Source organism: Ursus maritimus, unplaced genomic scaffold (genome assembly GCF_017311325.1).
Source record: "Ursus maritimus isolate PB19 unplaced genomic scaffold, ASM1731132v1 scaffold_5, whole genome shotgun sequence".
NCBI classification, from domain to species: domain Eukaryota; kingdom Metazoa; phylum Chordata; class Mammalia; order Carnivora; family Ursidae; genus Ursus; species Ursus maritimus.
The window spans coordinates 79,206,026-79,223,805 of record NW_024426663.1 but is presented as its reverse complement, the minus strand read 5'-3'; the positions used below and the strand labels follow the sequence as shown (position 1 = coordinate 79,223,805).

Genomic DNA, 17,780 nt, shown 5'->3' with positions numbered 1-17,780 from the left:
TATATTTTGGATATCAACCCTTATTGGATATGTCATTTGCAAAATCTTGCCCCATTCAGTAGGTTGTCTTCATGTTTTGTTGATTCTTTTCTCAGCAGGATGAAAGCTTTTTATTTTACTGTAGTTTAATTTTGCCTTTGTTTCCCTTGACAAGGAGACATACGTAGAAAAATGTTTCTATGGCTGATGACAAACAGATTACAGCTTCTGTATTCTTCCAATTGTTTTTTGTTTTCAGGTCTCATATCTAGAACTTTGATTTATTTTAAAGTTTGTTTTTGTGCATGGTGTAAGAACGTGTTCTAGTTTCCTTCTTTCTCCATGTAGCTGACCAGCTTCCCAACCCAATTTATGGAAAAGACTGTATTTTCCCCATTTTATATTCTTGCCTCAAAGTTACAGTTGTGGGCACTCTATTCTGTTCCATTGGTATATGTGTGTATTTTTCTGCCAAGTGCATACTGTTTTAATGACTAAAGCTTTGTAGCATATCCTAAAATCTGGGATTGTGAGGGGCGTCTGGATTGCTTCATTGGTTATACATCCTACTATTAACTTTGGCTCAGGTCATGATCTCAGGGTCATGAGATCAAGCCCCACATCAGGCTCTACACTGAGCATAGAGCTTGCTTGAGATTCTCTCTCTCTCCTTCTCCCTCTGTCCCTCCTTCCCATCTAAAAAAAAAATCTGGGATTGTGAATCCTCCAATTTAATTCTTCTTCCTCAAGCTTTAATAAGCAGCTGGTGATGTATGGAATTGTTGAATCACTATATTGTACACATGAAACTACTATACCACTGTATGTTAACTGACTAGAATTAAATTAAAAACCAAACAAGTATGTGAAAGGATTGTAGGAACCTTAATCTAGATTGATCACCAAGGGCAAATCTTCTCCAAAAAAGTGTTATATAAGGTGAAACCTGAATGACAAGAAGTTAGCCACAAAAACCTGTGGAAGAAAAGAATTCCAGTAGGTATACTGGAAGTGAAAACGTTAAAAAATTTTTTTTCTATGGCTATCTTTTGTGGTTCAAACAAATCTTTATATTATTAGTTCTAGTACTATGAAAAATGCTATTCGTTATTTGATGGGGATTTCACTGAATCTATAGATTGCTTTGGCTAGTACAGACTTTTTTTTTGGACATTTACCCATATTAATTTTTCTAATCTACTAGCATGGTATATCTTTCCATTTGTTTGTGTCATGTTCAATTTCTTTCATCAGTGTTTTATAGTGTTCAGAGTGTAGGTCTATTTCTTTCTTCATTAAATTTCTTCCTAGATATTTTATTATTTTTGATACAGTTATAAGTGGAATCATTTTCTTAATCTCTTTCTCTTATTTCATTAGCAGTATATAGAAATGCAACACATTTTTTTCAAAGATTTTATTTTATTTTTTTAAGTAGGCTCCATGCTGAACATAAAGGCCAACATAGGGCTCAAACTCAGAACCTTGGAATCAAAACCTGAGCTGAAATCAAGAGTGGGATGCTTAACTGACTGGGCCACCCAGGCATCCCTAAACATTTTATTATTAAGGAATTCTACACCCAACATAGGAGTTGAACTTACAACCCTGAGATCAAGTGTTACATGCCCTACTGAGACAGCCAGGTGCCCCAATGCAATAGATTTGTCTTTATTAACATTGAACCTTCCTACTTTACAGAGTTCATTTATCAGTTTAAAATTTTTTTGCTACGGTCTTTCGGATTTTCTATCTATAATATCATGTCATCCAGAAAGTATTACAGTTTTAGTCATTCCTTACCAATTTTGATGATTTTTTTATTTTTCTTTTCTGATTGCTGTGTCTAAGACTTTCAGTATTATGTTGAATAAAAGCGATGAGAGTGGACCTGATCTTAATGAAACACTTCCAGTTTTTCACCATTAAATATGATGTTAGGTATTGATTTTTCATATATGACTTTTATTATAAGTTATGTTCCCTCTAATCCCACTTTATTGAGAGTTTTATGATAAATGGATATCGAAATTTGTCAAATGCTTCCTCTGCATTTACTGAGATGATCATATCACTTTTATCCTTCATTTTGGTAAGGTGCTCTATCATTCTATCTTGAATGATTTGTGAATATTGCATCCCTGGAATGAGCCCCACTGGACCATGGTAAATGATATTTTAATATATAGTTGAACTAGGTTTGCAAATATGTCTTAAGGTAATTTCCATCTGTGTTCATCAGGGATATTGGCCTGAACATTTTTTTTTGTTTTGCTTTGTTTTGTTTGTGGTGTCTTTGTATGGTTTTGGTATCAGGGTGATTGATGCTGGTCTCATAGAATGAATTTGGAAGTTTTCCATTTTCCTGCATTTTTGTAATAGCTTCAGAAGAACAGGTATTAACTCCTCTTCAAGTATTTGCTGGAATGTACCTGTAAAGCCATCTCGTTCTAGACTTTTGCTTATTAAAAGTTTGCTTATTACTAATTCAATTTTATGAGTAGGAATCAGTCTGTTCCAATTACTTATTTCTTCTTGGTTCAGTTTTGGATAATTTTATGTTCTTAGAAATTTATCCTTTTCTTACTACATTGTCCAGTTTGTTGATATGTAATTTCTCATAATATGCTCTTAAAATCTTTTGTTTCTGTGTGTTGATTGTTATTTTTCTCTTTTGTATCTGATTTTCTTTCGTTGAGTCCTTTACCTTTTTCCTTTAGGAGTCTGGCTTGAGGTTTATCAAATTTGTTTATATTTTCAAAGAATCAGCTCTTGGTTTAATTGAAATTTTCTATTATTTTTAGTCTTTATGTCATATATTTATGCTTTAATCATTATTATTTCCTCCTTCGACTAGATTTGAGCATTGTTCATTCTTTTTTCTATTTCCTTTAAGGGTAAGATAGATTGTGCAAGATTTTTTGGTTTGTTTCTAGAGATTGGACTGTATTGTTGTAAACTTCTGTTTTCGAACTGCTTTTGCAAAGATTTGAATCACTGAGGTTTTATTTACATTTGTCTCCTTTTATTTTCAAATTTTCTTTTTGATTCGTTGATTGACCCAATTCTTGTTTAGTACCATGTTTAGTCTCCCCCTGACTGTGTTTTTTCCAATTATTTCTTGTAACTCATTTCTAGTTCATACTGCTGTGGTCATGAAAGATGCTGAATATGAATTTAATCTTTTCAAATTAATTGAGACTTATTTTGTGGCCTAATGTGATTTGTTCTGGAGAATGTTCCTTACAGTTAAAATGAATGTGTATTCTGTTGTTTTGGGATCTAATGTTCTGTATATATCAGTTATGGCCATCTGGTCTGACGTGTCATTCAAAGCTAGTTTTGTTGCTGATTGGCTGCCTAAATGATCCATCCGTTGATGTACCTGGGTGTTAAGGTCCGCTACTATGACTTATTACTGCTGTTTTCTCCCTTTAAGTCTTTTAATTATTCTTTTATGTATTTATGTGCTCCTTTGTGCATACATAGTTACAATTGATGTATCCTAATATTGTATTGATGCTTTTATCACTATGGAGTGCCCGACTTTGTCTCGTTCTATACACTTTGTTTTGAAATCCATTTTGTATGATGTAAGTATTGCTACCCTGTTTTTTTTTTCATTTCCATTTACATGGCATATGAAAATATATTTTTCCCGTCTTTCACTTTCAGTCTGTTTGTGTCATTATGTCTGAAGTGAGTCTTTTATAGGCAGCATATAGATGGGTCTTGTTTTTTCATATCCATCAGTCACCCCATATACTTTGGAGGATTTAGTACATTTACACTTAAGGTAAGTATTGATAGGCATGTACTTATGGCCATTTTGTTCACTGTTTTCTGGTTGTTTTTGCAGTTCTTCTCTGTTGCCTTCTTTTCTTGGTCTTTTCTTCTGTGGTTTGATGATTTTCTTTCTTGTTATACTTAGAGTCTTTCTCTTTATATTTTCTGCATATATTACAGGTGTTTCATTCATAGTTACCACTGGGTTCATATATAACATCTTTATTTGTATAGCAGTCTCTATAAAATTAATGGTCTGTTAAGTTCACCAGATTCTAAAAGCACTAAGATTTTATGGAGTTACTCTTTTCATTGTACAAAATGTGAGGACAGATATTTCTTCTCAGTTAATTTAACTTTCTTTCATTATTTTTTCCCAAATTTTTATTTAAATTCTAGTTCATTACCATATACTGCAATATTGGTTTCAGACACAGGATTCAGTAACTCACCACTTACATACATCACCCAGTGCTCATCCCAGCAATTCCCTCCTTTATACCTATCACCCTTCTAGCCCATCCCCCAAACAACTTCCTCAATCAATCCTCAGTTTGTTTTCTATCATTAAAGTCACTTATGCGATTTTCCTCTTTTTTTTCCTTTTCTTTCTCCCCCTCCCCCCATATGTTCATCTCTTTTGTTTCTAAAATTCCACATATGGGTGAAATTATATGGTATTATTCTTTCTCTGACTTATTTCACTTAGCATAATACACTCTTACTCTGTCCACGTCCATTCTTGAAAAAAAAAATGCTCAACAAATTACAGATAGGTGGAACATACCTCAACATCATAAAGTCCATATACTAAGGACCAACAGCTAAAATGATCCCCAATGTGAAAAAACTGGGAGTTGTTGCTCTCCTGGTCAGGAACAAGACACAGATGTCCACTCTCACCACAGTTACTTGTCATAGTACAGGAAGTCCTACCCACAGCAATCAGACAACAAAAACAACTAAAATGCATCCAAATCAACAAGGAAGAAGTCAAACTTTCACTATTCACACACAACATGATACTCCATGTAGAACACCTGAAAAAGTCCACCAAAAAATTGCTAGAACTAATACATGAATTCAACAAAGTCACAGGATATACAATCAATGTGCAGAAATCTGTTGCATTTCTATACAGCAATAATGAAGCAAGAGAAAAAGAAATCAATGAATCGATCCCACTGACAATTGCACCAAAACCATAAGACGCCTAGGATAAACCTAACCAAACTGATAAAACATCTGTACTTTGAGAACTGTAGAATACTTATGGAAGAAATTGAAGAAGAAATAAAGAAATAGGAAAACATCCCACGTTCATGGATTGGAAGAACAAACATTGTTAAAATGTCTGTGCTATCCAAGGCACCCTACATATTTAATGCAACCCCTATCAAAATACCACCAGCATTTTTCTTTCATTATTATAGTAGCCTCTCCATTTCAGGTGCAAGTTTTTGATTCATATTTCACATATGGTTAATTTAACTTCGTCTCAAATAGCCTATTGCAATTTTTTTCCTTTTTTACTTTCAATGTTTGAGTGTCCTCATGCATTAGTTGTTGCTATTATAAGAAGAATGTAGTTGAATAGTTTTACTTCCATCTCTCTTTACTTTAAATCTCTGTTCTCTGGCTCCAGCTATGAGTTTTCTCTTTCCCAAGGAGCTTTGAAGCACAGAGGTCTGTGATTTATGACTCACAAATATACTGAGAGTAGCTGCATTTTCACCATTAAGCTTCTCATTTTTTTCTCATCAGATTCTAATTTTATTTGTTTGAGCACACTACTTAGTTCAAAAATATTTATAATTATTGGGGTACCCATGTGGCTCAGTTGGTTAAGCATCTGCCTTTGGCTCAGCTCACAAACTCAGGGTCCTAGGATCATGACCCCAATCACTCTCCCTGCTCAGCAGAGAATCTGCTGCTCCCTCTCCCACTGCCCCCCCAGCTCATGCTCTTTCTCTCTCTCAAATAAATAAATAAAATCTTTAAAATACATATCTTTTTTTACTCTTTGTAATACTTTATTTAAAAATTTTTTAATTTAAATTCAATTAGACAAGGTATAATAGATTATTAGTTTACATTTATAATTATTCTTTGAGATGTTATCTGTCTTCAAGAAAAACTTTTTAGGTTTTCTAATATGTCATACTGCAATACATGGGAATTGTTAAATATTTTAATAGAAGTCCAAAACTACACAGATAAGAATTTCTCGTATTGATACAAAAAATTTGTGTATATAAATGGAGTGGAAATTGAAAAAATACTTCTAGTGATGCAAATAAATCCAAATAAATCCAAATAAATAAAAAATAACATGTGGGTTTCATAAAGTATTTGAGAACGTATTATACATTCGTGTTTGGGGAATATTGATCAGTATTCACTGTGTGAAGGGAACACAGTTATATTTACACTTACATCACCCTCCATAATTACATCAGATATAATCAAAAGCATTTAGTAAACTCAAGAATTGTTTGGGTTTAAAGTATATAACAGTGTAGACATAAAATATTTTTGACTGATGAAGACAGTCTAACATAATCAGCAAGTGTAGTTGCTGTAATTTATCTGATAGATACTTTACATTACAGAAGATCTCTTTAAAAATAAGGGCTTCCAAATAATCATAAGCCTAATATTTTGACAATTATTTTAGGAAAGGTCAAAGATGGCTGCATCCATGTACAACAGTCTAAAACATTTTTGTAGAAATTTATTTAATTACTTTAGAGAGAGAGAGGGTGTGAGCAGGGATGGGGCAGAGAGAGAGAGAGAGAATCTCAAGCAAACTCTACACTTAGCTCAAAGATCAATGTGGGGTTCCATCCAACAATCCTAGCAAAAAATCAGGAGTCAGACACTCAATCTACTGAGCCACCCAGGCACCCCTCAAACATGTTTTAGTCCTTGTATCCGGTCATTTTCTGTGTTCACCAAGAGGGATGGTTTGATGGAATTTCCAAAGTAAAATTTATTAATGCCTTTTCAGAATTTTACCTCGTTAAAATTGTGCTGTGGGAAATTAAATCACATGTCGTATGTGTCAGAAAAATGTGTGAGGTTGATCAAACTCCTGGGGGAAATATTTTTTAGAGAGGATGATCTCATGTTTGCAAATGCACAGTTTAGGAAGGATCATTTGTTATTTTTCATCAGTACAAGAGGACAGATTGCTGGATAACAAGAAGATGGAAATGTAGTGATGTTCTCCAGCCCTTGTACATTATGTGTATAACTTCTGTAAATGGTAAGGTAGTTATTGGCTGAGAAAAAAACAAAAAGAAAAAAAAACAAAGCGGCTCACAAATGCCAGAATTCTGTGGGTGGCATTAGTTTTAGGAAAGAGTCTTGGGCAGAGGCTGGTCTTGTAGAATGTTACCATGGACACACTGGTCCAGATCATGTGGTACACAAAGGAAATCTCATAAACCCATGCCCCCTACAAAAGCAGCCTCCTGAAATTTATCAGGTTATCTCCTGCTACAGCATGTCAGATAATAAACTTGTGCAACTTCATTGGTGTTGAACGGGGCCACACACAGCCCTTGTGATGACATGGATGTAGATCTAATGTTAGTGATCTAGAAAGAAAAGAGAGATGGAAAATGTATGTGAAGACTTTGGGTGTGAGCCATGCCTATCAATGTTGTTGGAAGTGATAATTATGGCTTGAAAAATACTAAGAAGAGATGTGGTGCAGAGGGAAAGTCCCTTGGTGACTCTGTACATGTAAACCACTGCCTTACAACCAATATCGTCTAGAAACTTTCTTACTCAAAGGCATTTAATATTTCTGGAATCCCACTGAAAAGTACTGCTATCACCTAAGTGAAATGGGTGGATATCAAATCTATAGGCCTCTCTGCATGGGGCTGGAATAAGAAGGTGTTAAGGAGTAACACAAGGAGCAACGTGTTTCCAATAAAACAGTGGCAATTGCAGAATGAAGAACAGTCTAAGATAATATCATTTAAAACGATCATATTCATTGACTTCTTATACTATAGTGACACTTCTGCAGGGGTAAAAAGGGAACCAAAATGATTTGTAAGCTTGATGGAAATAAGAGAACCCTAAGAAGACTCCATGAGGTATGATCACCCTCAGCAGTAAGTTGTGCAGATACTCTACCAATATTCAGGAAAGGAAGAATTAGATCTAGACGTAAATGTCAAGAATTGTTAAAGTCACTTAGAGGAACGTTAAGGTCAAGACAAGCATGCCTTATTTGTAAGAATTCTCGAGATGTCTTTGATGCAAAAAGGTGGTTTTATTAAAGCACAGGGACAGGATCCGTGGGCAGAAAGAGCTGCCCTGGTGTCTTGAGGAGTGGCCGATTATATACTTTGAAGTTGGGAAGGGGTTAAGGACAGCATAAGGCTCCAAGGTATTTTGCAATAAGTTTCCCAGACCTTGAGGGGGCTAGCCATTGTTAAGAAAAGATAATTTATTACTGCTTAGTAAAAGTCAGGAGTCATTTCAGGTGTATATCTCTGGGCCATATGCTTTGGGGATGATTGACAACATGTACCTTGGGGGGTAGAGATAAAGGATGTTTCTAAAAGAATTTTTATGCATTAAAGTAGACTAACAGGATCCTGGGGATTGGGCTAAGATTGCCTTTTTCCTGTAGCAAAGTATTAACATGGAAGCAGCAGAGTTCCTACAGGAATGTCACTCAGCCTGTTTCAAGGACTTGCCAATTGAGTATAGGCAGTAAGGAAATTTAATTTTTTCTTTTGCCTTTGTTTCCCACATCAGTATGACATGGTTTTGAATATAGCTGAGGTTCAGTGGGGTGGAGTCCGGAGCAGATGACCAAGAAAGAATTCTTGAGAAGTCTTTGGTGCAAAATGGTGGTTTATTAAAGCAAGTGGACAGGACCCCTGGGTAGAAAGAGGTGCTGCCCTGGGTTGGGAGGAGTGGCTGATTATATACTATGGCATTGGGGGAGGTAAGAAAAAGGGAAGTTGAGAAAGGCCTTTCATATTTGTTAAAGAAGACTCACAGGATACCAGGGGCCTTGCCATTGTCAAGTTAAAGTTGTTTTTCCCTCCAGCAAGGCATTAAGAAGAAGATAGTTGGGAACTTCCTGGAGGAACATTATACTCTATCTGCTTTGAGTATCTGTCAAAGGGGTGCAAGTCATAAGGACATTTAATTGTATCTACATTTCCTTCTAAAACTAGGTTACTGATAGAAATGCTTTGTTCTTGTAGATTGCTAAGACATTTGTAAACTGAGGGAGACTCTTGTCTTCTTGCAGGACTATGACCTCTTAACTATTTATTTTTCCTTTCCTTAGCTTTAGGCCAGCTAGGAGTGCCTGAGGAATGTCACATATATCCCATGGGGGGAGGGTTGTGAAGTGTCAGATTCTACTTTGTCCTCAGCTTGCTTTCTGTTCCCTTATCAGTAATATCTTTTTCCGATTTTAATTTTCACTTCCCTGTTGACAATATTTCTATATAGTTTTGGTATATTGGCCATGTGGATATTTTCGTTCTTTGCATTATTATTCAGTTCCTATACAAATATTCTTCCAATTTATTTATTGAGGTTTTTGCATTTTTGATTTATATGAGTTCTTTGTATAGCACAGATACATCTCCTTTGAAGGATATATGTCCTATGAATATTTTTTCACATTCAGTGTATTCTCTTTTTATTTTCTTAATAAAGCCTTTTGATGAAAACAATTCTTCAGTTTTCTTCTTTTTTTTAATTTTATTTATCTGTTCAAAAGAGAGAGAGCATGAGCAGGGGGAAGGGAAGAGGAAGAAAGACAAGCAGTCTCTCCACTGAGCAGGAAGCCCAACTCAGGGATCGAGCCCAGGACCCTGAGATCATGATCTGAGCCAAAGTCAGATTCTTCACCAACTGAGCCACCCAGGCACCCCTTCAATTTTCATGAAGTTCATTTTTCAATATTTTCTTTATAAGTAATGTTTTTGTGTTCTGCATAAGAAGTCTTGCACACCTTACGGTCACAAGATATTTCCCTATGTTTTATTTTAGAAGTTTTATATTTGGGGATGCCTGGGTGGCTCAGTTAAGTGTCCAACTCTTGGTTTCAGCTCTAGCCATGATCTCAGGGTCCTGCAATCAAGCCCCATGTCAGGCTCTGCTCAGTACAGAGTCTGCTGAAGATTCTCTCCCTCTCCCCTACCCTCTCCTCCTCCCTATGCCTCGAACAAATAAATGAGTAAAATCCTTAAAAGTTTTATATTTTTAGCTAGTATATTTAGATCTATGGCCCAATTTTTATTCTTATATTCAAGAAATTTTAAAAATCTATGGAATTGTTAAAGAAGTTGCTAAGCACTTTCAATTTCTGAATGTATGTTATCACGAATTATTAACAATATGCAGATGAGCATTAGTTCATAGACCACACTTGGAATACCACTGCTCTGTGCGGGGCACATCTGCCAATGACTTTTAAATATGTAACGATGGACTTTGGGAAGGGAAGATCCTTGGAAATTCTTAGAAGTCTATGCTGGGGTCGGAGTTATAGTCCAAGCTGATGAGGTTGTGGAATATACGTGAGGTTCAGTGGGGTGGAGTCCGGAGCCCATAACCAAGAAAGAATTCTTGAGGTGTCTTTGGTGCAAAATTGGTGGTTCATTAAAGCACAGGGACAGGACCCACAGGCAGAAAGAGCTGCTGCACCAGGGTTGTGAGAGGTGGCCTTTATATACCATGGGGTTGGGGGAGGTAAGGAAAAAGGGAGGTTGAGGAAATACTTTGATATGTTAAAGATTTACAGGATACCTGAGGCCTTGCGATTGTCAAGTTAAGGTTGTTTTTCCCTCTAGCAAGGCTTTAACATTAAGATGGTTGGGAACTTCCTGGAGGCTGCAGATTGTAAGGACATTTAATTGTATCTACATTCCCTTCTGGAAGCTAGGTTATTGGTAGAAATGCTTTGTTCTTGTAAACTGCTAAGACATTTGTAAACTGAGGGAGACTTAAGTCTTGCAGGACTGTGGTATCTATAGGTTAACTATTTCTTTGTCCTTTAGGGCAGCCAGGAGTGCCTGAGGAATGTCACATACATCCCATGGTGGGGGGGGGGGTTGCGGGGTGTCAGTTTCTGCTTTGTCCTCAGCTTGCCTTCTGTTCCCTCATCAAAGCTGGCATCTCCCTCCCTAATGCATTCATTTATACACATGTCCCTGATTGGTCCAAACCCTGGGAAGTGTTTTTCTGATGGAAATCCTCATCAAAAAGCCCTATGAAAAAATTATCTCTTTTGAAGGTGATAGAGATACTAAAAAATCTGTAGGATGACTGGTAAATCTGAGTAGTTATCAGATAGTCTACAAGTATCCAGTAACATAGACTTGTCAAATATATACTTTCCTCTTGGTATTCCTTCCTTTCTTGTGTTGATTTATTTATATTTTCCTTGACTCAAACATTCTTTTTTAGTTAATATCCCAAGGTGATAAAATAACAAGAGTCATCCACTCACAGTGGTTGTGAGGGCAAAGTGGTAAGAGTACCAGCTGCTTTGGACTTCAGATTCAACTCGCATATGAAAGATAGACCATGCTAGGTGCTAGGTGCTCCTATGAGCCCATTGATACAATAGGTCCATAGACTTTTATTTTTATCAGTGTCTCAGAAAGGTTAAATGACTTGATCGTGGTCTGTGATTCCAAGCTACATATTAGATCTGTGGTCAACATTGAATCAATTTTTGTTTATATTGAAAAGTTGGAGTCACGGAACATCTTTGTCTCATGCGTATGTAGTTGTGTTAGCAAGAATACACTGATTTTTTTTATTTTTATTACTACATTATTTATAATAGCCAAGATATGGAAAAAACTCAAGCATCCATTGGTAGATAAATGGGTATAACTGCTATACACACACACACACACACAGACACACACACACACAATGCACTATTACTCAATCATAAAAAGAAATGAGATTTTTGCTATTTGCAACATGTGGATGGACCTAGAAGATATTATCCCAAGTGAAACAAATCAGAAGAGAAAAAAAAACACTGTATGATTTCATTTATATGTGAAACCTAAAATCCAAAAACAATGAACAAACAAACAAAAGCAGAAACTGATCTACAAATATGGAAAATAAGTTGGTGGTTGCTAGAGAACAAGGGAGTGCAAGGATAGGTAATGTGGGTGAAAGGGAGTGGGGATGTAGAGACTTCCTGTTACAGAAGGAATAAGTCAAGGGATAAAAGGTAAACCATAAGGAATACAGTCAGTGAAGGGTGACAGATAGTAACTGCATTATGGTGAGCACAGCATAACATACACTTCTTGAATCACGATTTGTACACCTGATTAAGGTAACCTTATATCTCAAGTATACTTCAATGGATATAATAATAATAATAATAATAATAATAATAATAAATACAAAAGTTGATCCTTCAAAATTATCACCAAAAGAGAGAAATTTTTAACTACACCAACTATGTCACAAAGAAAGAAGATTCAATTACTTAAAAAAAGATATGAAAGTGGGGACATTAATGCCAAAATTACTGACATCAAAATGATAAATGGATAGTATAAAAATTGCATACCAATAAAGAGGAAAATCTACATGAAATAGATCCATTCTTAGAAACACACAAACTACCAAAGCTAACTCCAAAAGAAATAGGAACCCTAAATAGACTTAAAGTAAAGAGACTGAAACAGTAATCTAAACACAGGAAACACCTCTAAACAAAACAAAGTAAAGCCCAGGCCCAGATGGCTCAATTGGTGATGTAATGGAGAAATTCTATCAAACACTTCATAAGATTAACACTGATCTTTTTTCAAAGTCCTGCAAAAGTATCAAAAGCGGACTGAAACATCCCAAGAAAAATGTAGACCAGTATTTCTTATGAGCATAGATGAAAAGTACTCCACACACTATTAGTACACTGAGTCAAGCATCACTTTTTTGAAGTTCTTATTTGAATTCCATTTAGTTAACACACAGTGTGACATTAATTTTGGGTGTACAAAATAGTGATTCAGAACTTCCATATGACACCCAGTGCTTATCACACCTGCACCCCTTAATACCCATCACGTATTTTACCTGTACTCCCCCCCACATTTCTCCTGGTAACCATCAGTTTATTCTCTATACTCTATACAGATTCTTTTCTGTTTCTTGGTTTGGCTCTCTTTTTCTCCCCTTGCTCATTTGTTTTGTTTCTTAAAGTCTATGTATGAGTGAAATCATATGGTATTTGACTTTCTCCAACTGACTTATTTTATTAGCATAAAACCCTCTAGTTCCATCCGTGTCATAGCAAATGGCAAGATTTCATTCTTTTTATGGTTGAGTAATATTCCATTGTATAAATATACCACTTCTTCCTTATCCATTCATCAGTCGATGGACACTTGGGTGGTTTCAATATTTGGTTACCGTAGACAATGCTGCTATAAACATTAGAGTGAATGTCTCCCTTTGAACAAGTATTTTGGTAGTCTTTGGGTAAATACCTAATAGTGCAATTGCTGGATCTGAGGGTAGTTCTCTGTTTAACTTTTTGAGAAACCTCCATATTGTTTTCCGGAGTGGCTGCACCACTTTCTATTCCCACCAACAGAGCAAGAGTTTTCTCATTTCTCCACATCCTTGCCAACACCTGTGGTTTCTTATTTTGTAGATTTTAGCCATTCTGACAGGTGTGAGGTGATATCTTCAGAATGATTTGATAACTATCTAGCTGAATTCCAGGGATAAGATGAAATTAGGGTCCACAATCCTCTGCCATTTTAACTCCTCCTCCTATTTCCATTTTGTCTTGCCATGTTCATACTTTGACCTTTTAAATTCTCTTCCCCAGAGGCAATACAGTTATTTTGAACTCTATGAATGACTTCTGTATCACTTGGTACCCCAAGACTCTGTTTGATTTTGTTTTTTTTCCCATCAATGATCCTGCTTTTTCTTTCAGGTTATGTTCCCTGGAAGGCTGAGCATGGTAAATAAAACACCATACAAGTATCTGAGGCTTTGGGTTATATCTGCTAAGAGAGCCTTTACATTTGTTTTTTTGCAGATAACAAAGGGTTGTATTGTCCATGCTGAGATGGTTAAACATTATGTGTCACTTGACCCACTTGCTTGGTTGAACACTAGTCTGGATGTTGCTGTAATGGTACTTTATACATCTACTTAAGAACTTCAATAAGTTGGTTTTAAATGAGGAGGATTTTTTTTTTTCAGTTTTAAGGGTGAATGACATCCAATCAGTTCAAGGCTTTACATGCAAAAATTGGTACTTTGTAAGAGAAGAAATTCTACCTTAAGTCTTTAACATGGAAATCCTACCTAGTTTCCAGGCACCATATGGAATTTCAATGTTATGGCCTCCTCACTCAGGTCATCTTTCTCAGTGGTCTAAGTTTCTAAATGCTCTAAATGTACGTGTGAACAAAGGTATATTCTCTAACTCAGGATTGAAAATAATTTCTAATATGAAATTTAAATTAAAATTTTAGGCATATTGTCCAATGATACTTGTTCTTTTTTTAAATAATGGGTTTATTGAACTATCATTTACATACCATATACTTCATCAGTGTACAGTGTACAATTCAATGGTTTTTAGTATATTCACAGATCTGTGCAGCCATCCCCACAATCTGTGTTAGAATGTTTTCATCACCCCTAATGGAAACTCTGCACCCAGTCAAAGCATACCCTGTTTCATCCCTCCCTCCACCACCCACTCCTGCCCATAGCCTAAGCAGCTGCTAATCTATTTTCTGTCTCTACAGATTTGCCTATTCTGGGCACTTCATATAAGTGCAATGATACATTATACGGTCTTTTAAGTTTAGCTTCTTCAAGGGGAGCCTGGGTGGCTCAGTCAGTTAAGCATCTGACTCTTGATTTTGGCTCAGTTCATGATTTCAGGGTCATGAGATTAAGCCCCATGTTGGGTCTGCACTCAGCACAGAGTCTGCTTGAGTTTCTCTCTCCCTCTGTCCCTGCCCCATTCAAGGACTCGCTTCTTCCATTTAGCATGTTTTCATGGTTCATCCTTGAATCAGTCCTTCTTTTCTTTTTACTCCTGAATATGATTCCATGCTGTGAATATACCACAGCTTTTCATTCAGTCACTAGTAGGTGGACATTTCAGTTGTTTCCATATTTTTATATTATGAATATTGCTGCTGTGAATATTCACATACACGTGCTTTTGTTTGGAGAACTCTTCTCAATTCTTTGGGAGTGGAATTGCTAGGCTGTATGTTAATTCTATGTTTAACTTTTTGAGAAACTTCTGAGCTGTTTTCCAAAGTGGATGCACCGTTTTACATGCTCACCAAGAGTGAAAGAGGGTTCCAATTTCCCCACATCCTCTCCACCCCTGTAATCATCAGTCTTATTTATTTTAGCCAATCTAGTGGGTGTAAAGTATCTCATTATGGTTTTGATTTGCATTGATCAATGGTATGTTTTTTAAGTACACAATTTTTCCCTATAAGGGTACCAATTACTGAAATAATTGGGTGCGAATCTCCCACTAACATCATGGACATGTTGTCTTCTGTTCATAATTTGTCTTCTTATATTGAAGTTAACCTTCTGAGGGTCCAAAATTTTAGGGCAACTTCTTCCTAGTTGTCTTAACCTTTATCATTATTGTAGTACCCTCTCCATCACAAGTCCCAGTTTTTGTCTGAGAGTTTAAAAATACTCATATTACCTTTTAAAAATAAATATTTACCTATTGTAATTGTTTTCAGTTTGAGTGTGTTCATGCCTTCCTTGTTTTTATCTACTTGAATTTCTTTTTCTTTTTTACCTCATCAGTCTGTTCTCTGGCTCCAATTCCCAGTTTTCTCTTTCCTGAGAAGCTGTGAAGCACAGAGGTCTGTGTTGTAAGAGTCATTCATGTGCTGTGGACAGCTTCACTTTCAGAGTGATGTTTTTTCCCTGATATTGTTTGAGCATAGTTCTTAGGGAAAAAACATTTTAAAATATTTTGTTGAAACTTTTAGCTCTTTTCTAACAGAATTTTTGAGGTTTTCTGATATAGCATAATGTGACAGAAAGGAATGGCTCCATATTTCTTTCTAAAAGTAGAAATCTACGAAGAAAACATATTTTGCTATCGACACAAAAAACGTGCCTTCAAAAAACAGACCTATTCAAGAAATACCTCCAGTGATGCAAATAGGTTGAAAGGTGTGCATATAGGAAGTAAAGTGGGACTTCATAAAGTGTATGAGGATGGTTCTCTGGGGTTTGGGGCGTTATTCATAAGATGAGGGAAACATAGTTATATTTACAAATATCACTGTTTATGGTTAAACAAGATATAATTGACAACATATGAACACATGTATTGACTCCAAGGTGTAACGTATAAAGTAGTGCAGATGCCAAGACTTTTGGTCTAAGAGAATATCTGTCTAGCATAATCCAGCAAGTGTAGTTACTATAACTAAACCCATAGATCTGTCACATTAGGAAACATCTCTTAAAAATAGTGTAATGCATAAAAATCAAAATGCTTTTTGAGAATCATTATAAGATGATTCTCCATCCACGTGAAACTATCTCAAACATGTTTTATTCCACTAGTCTAGCCACTTATCTCCTATGTTCACAAAGCTAGAAGGTTTGAGAGATGTCCAAAGGGAAAATTCTTAGCACTCTTTCACAATTTGACTATCCTTAAATTAAGGGTGGGAAATTCTAATTGAGACCTTTGTATCAGAAAAGTGTGTGAGGGCATCATGCGTTAAGGGAAATTGTGTGTTGAGAGGATTTTCTCATCTTTGCAAAGACACAGGTCAGAAAGAATAGTGTTATGATTTTTGATCAGGACCAAAGGACAGATTGCTGGATAACCATGGGAGAGAATTATACTGATGTTCTCCAGCCTTTTTACATTATGTTTATAACTTACATAAATGGTGAGGAAGCAATTACCCCAGTAAAAGAAAACAAAGCAGCTCACCAGTGCCAGGATTGTGTGGATGGCCTTGGTTTCAGGAGAGGGTCTTGGGCTGAGGCTGGTCCTGTGGACATACTGGACTGTCTTGCGATGCATGAAAATGAACTTTACAATGTACACACTGGTCCAGACCATGAGGAACACACACAGAAAATCTCGTAAGAACATGGATCCTAGAAAGACAGTTGACTGAATGTAATCAGGATCCTTCCCAACACAGTATGTCAGAGAATATAATTTATTGAGTCTTGTGCTGTTGTAGGGGGCAAATGCACTTATGATGACATGGATATAGATCAGCATGTTGATGATCCAGAAAGAACAGAAGGCAGGAAACATGTATGTGGAGATTTTGGGTTTGAGCCATGCCCACCTAGAGTTGCTGGGAGTGATAATGATGGCCTGAACAATACTCAGGAACGATGTGGTGCAGAGAGAAAGACCCCGAGTTACTCTGTGAATGTAGAGCACTGCCTTACAACCAATGTCATCTAGAAAATTTCTTACTCCAAAGGCATTCATTACTTCTGGAATCCCACTGAAAACAATTGTCATGACATTTGCGAAAATCAAATGGATAAATATCAAATCTATAGGCTTCTTTGTATGTAGTGGGACTGAGATGGTGTTGATGAGTAACACCAGTAGCAATGAGTTTCCAATAAAAGCAATCCCAATTTGAGAGAGAATGAAAACTCCCAAAATAGTATCACTTAAAGCCATCACATTCATTGGCCTCTTTACTTTGATACACTTTGCTCAGATTCAAAAGGAACCCAAAATGATTTGTAAACCTGATGGAAACAATGGGATCATACAGAGAGTCCATGAGGTATGATCATCCTCAGCAGGAGGTGGTGCAGATGCTCTGTAACAACATTCAGGAAAGTAAGAATTAGTTCTAGAGGTAAATATCAAGGATTATTGAAGTCACTGCACAGGAATATATGGGTTAAGTTAAAGCATCCTTTTTATGAGAACATAATTGTAATTCTAAGATATAACCATCTGAAGAAGTTCT

At 36.1% G+C, this 17,780-nt stretch overlaps 1 protein-coding gene across 1 annotated transcript; it reads right to left on the bottom strand.

The window, feature by feature from the left end:
- Positions 1–16,543: 16,543 nt before the first annotated feature.
- LOC103680641 (vomeronasal type-1 receptor 4-like) lies at positions 16,544–17,314 on the bottom strand. Its single transcript, XM_008710141.2, has one exon. The coding sequence runs from the start codon at positions 17,312–17,314 to the stop codon at positions 16,544–16,546; it is 771 nt and encodes a 256-aa protein (XP_008708363.2).
- Between the last annotated feature and the right edge of the window lie 466 nt (positions 17,315–17,780).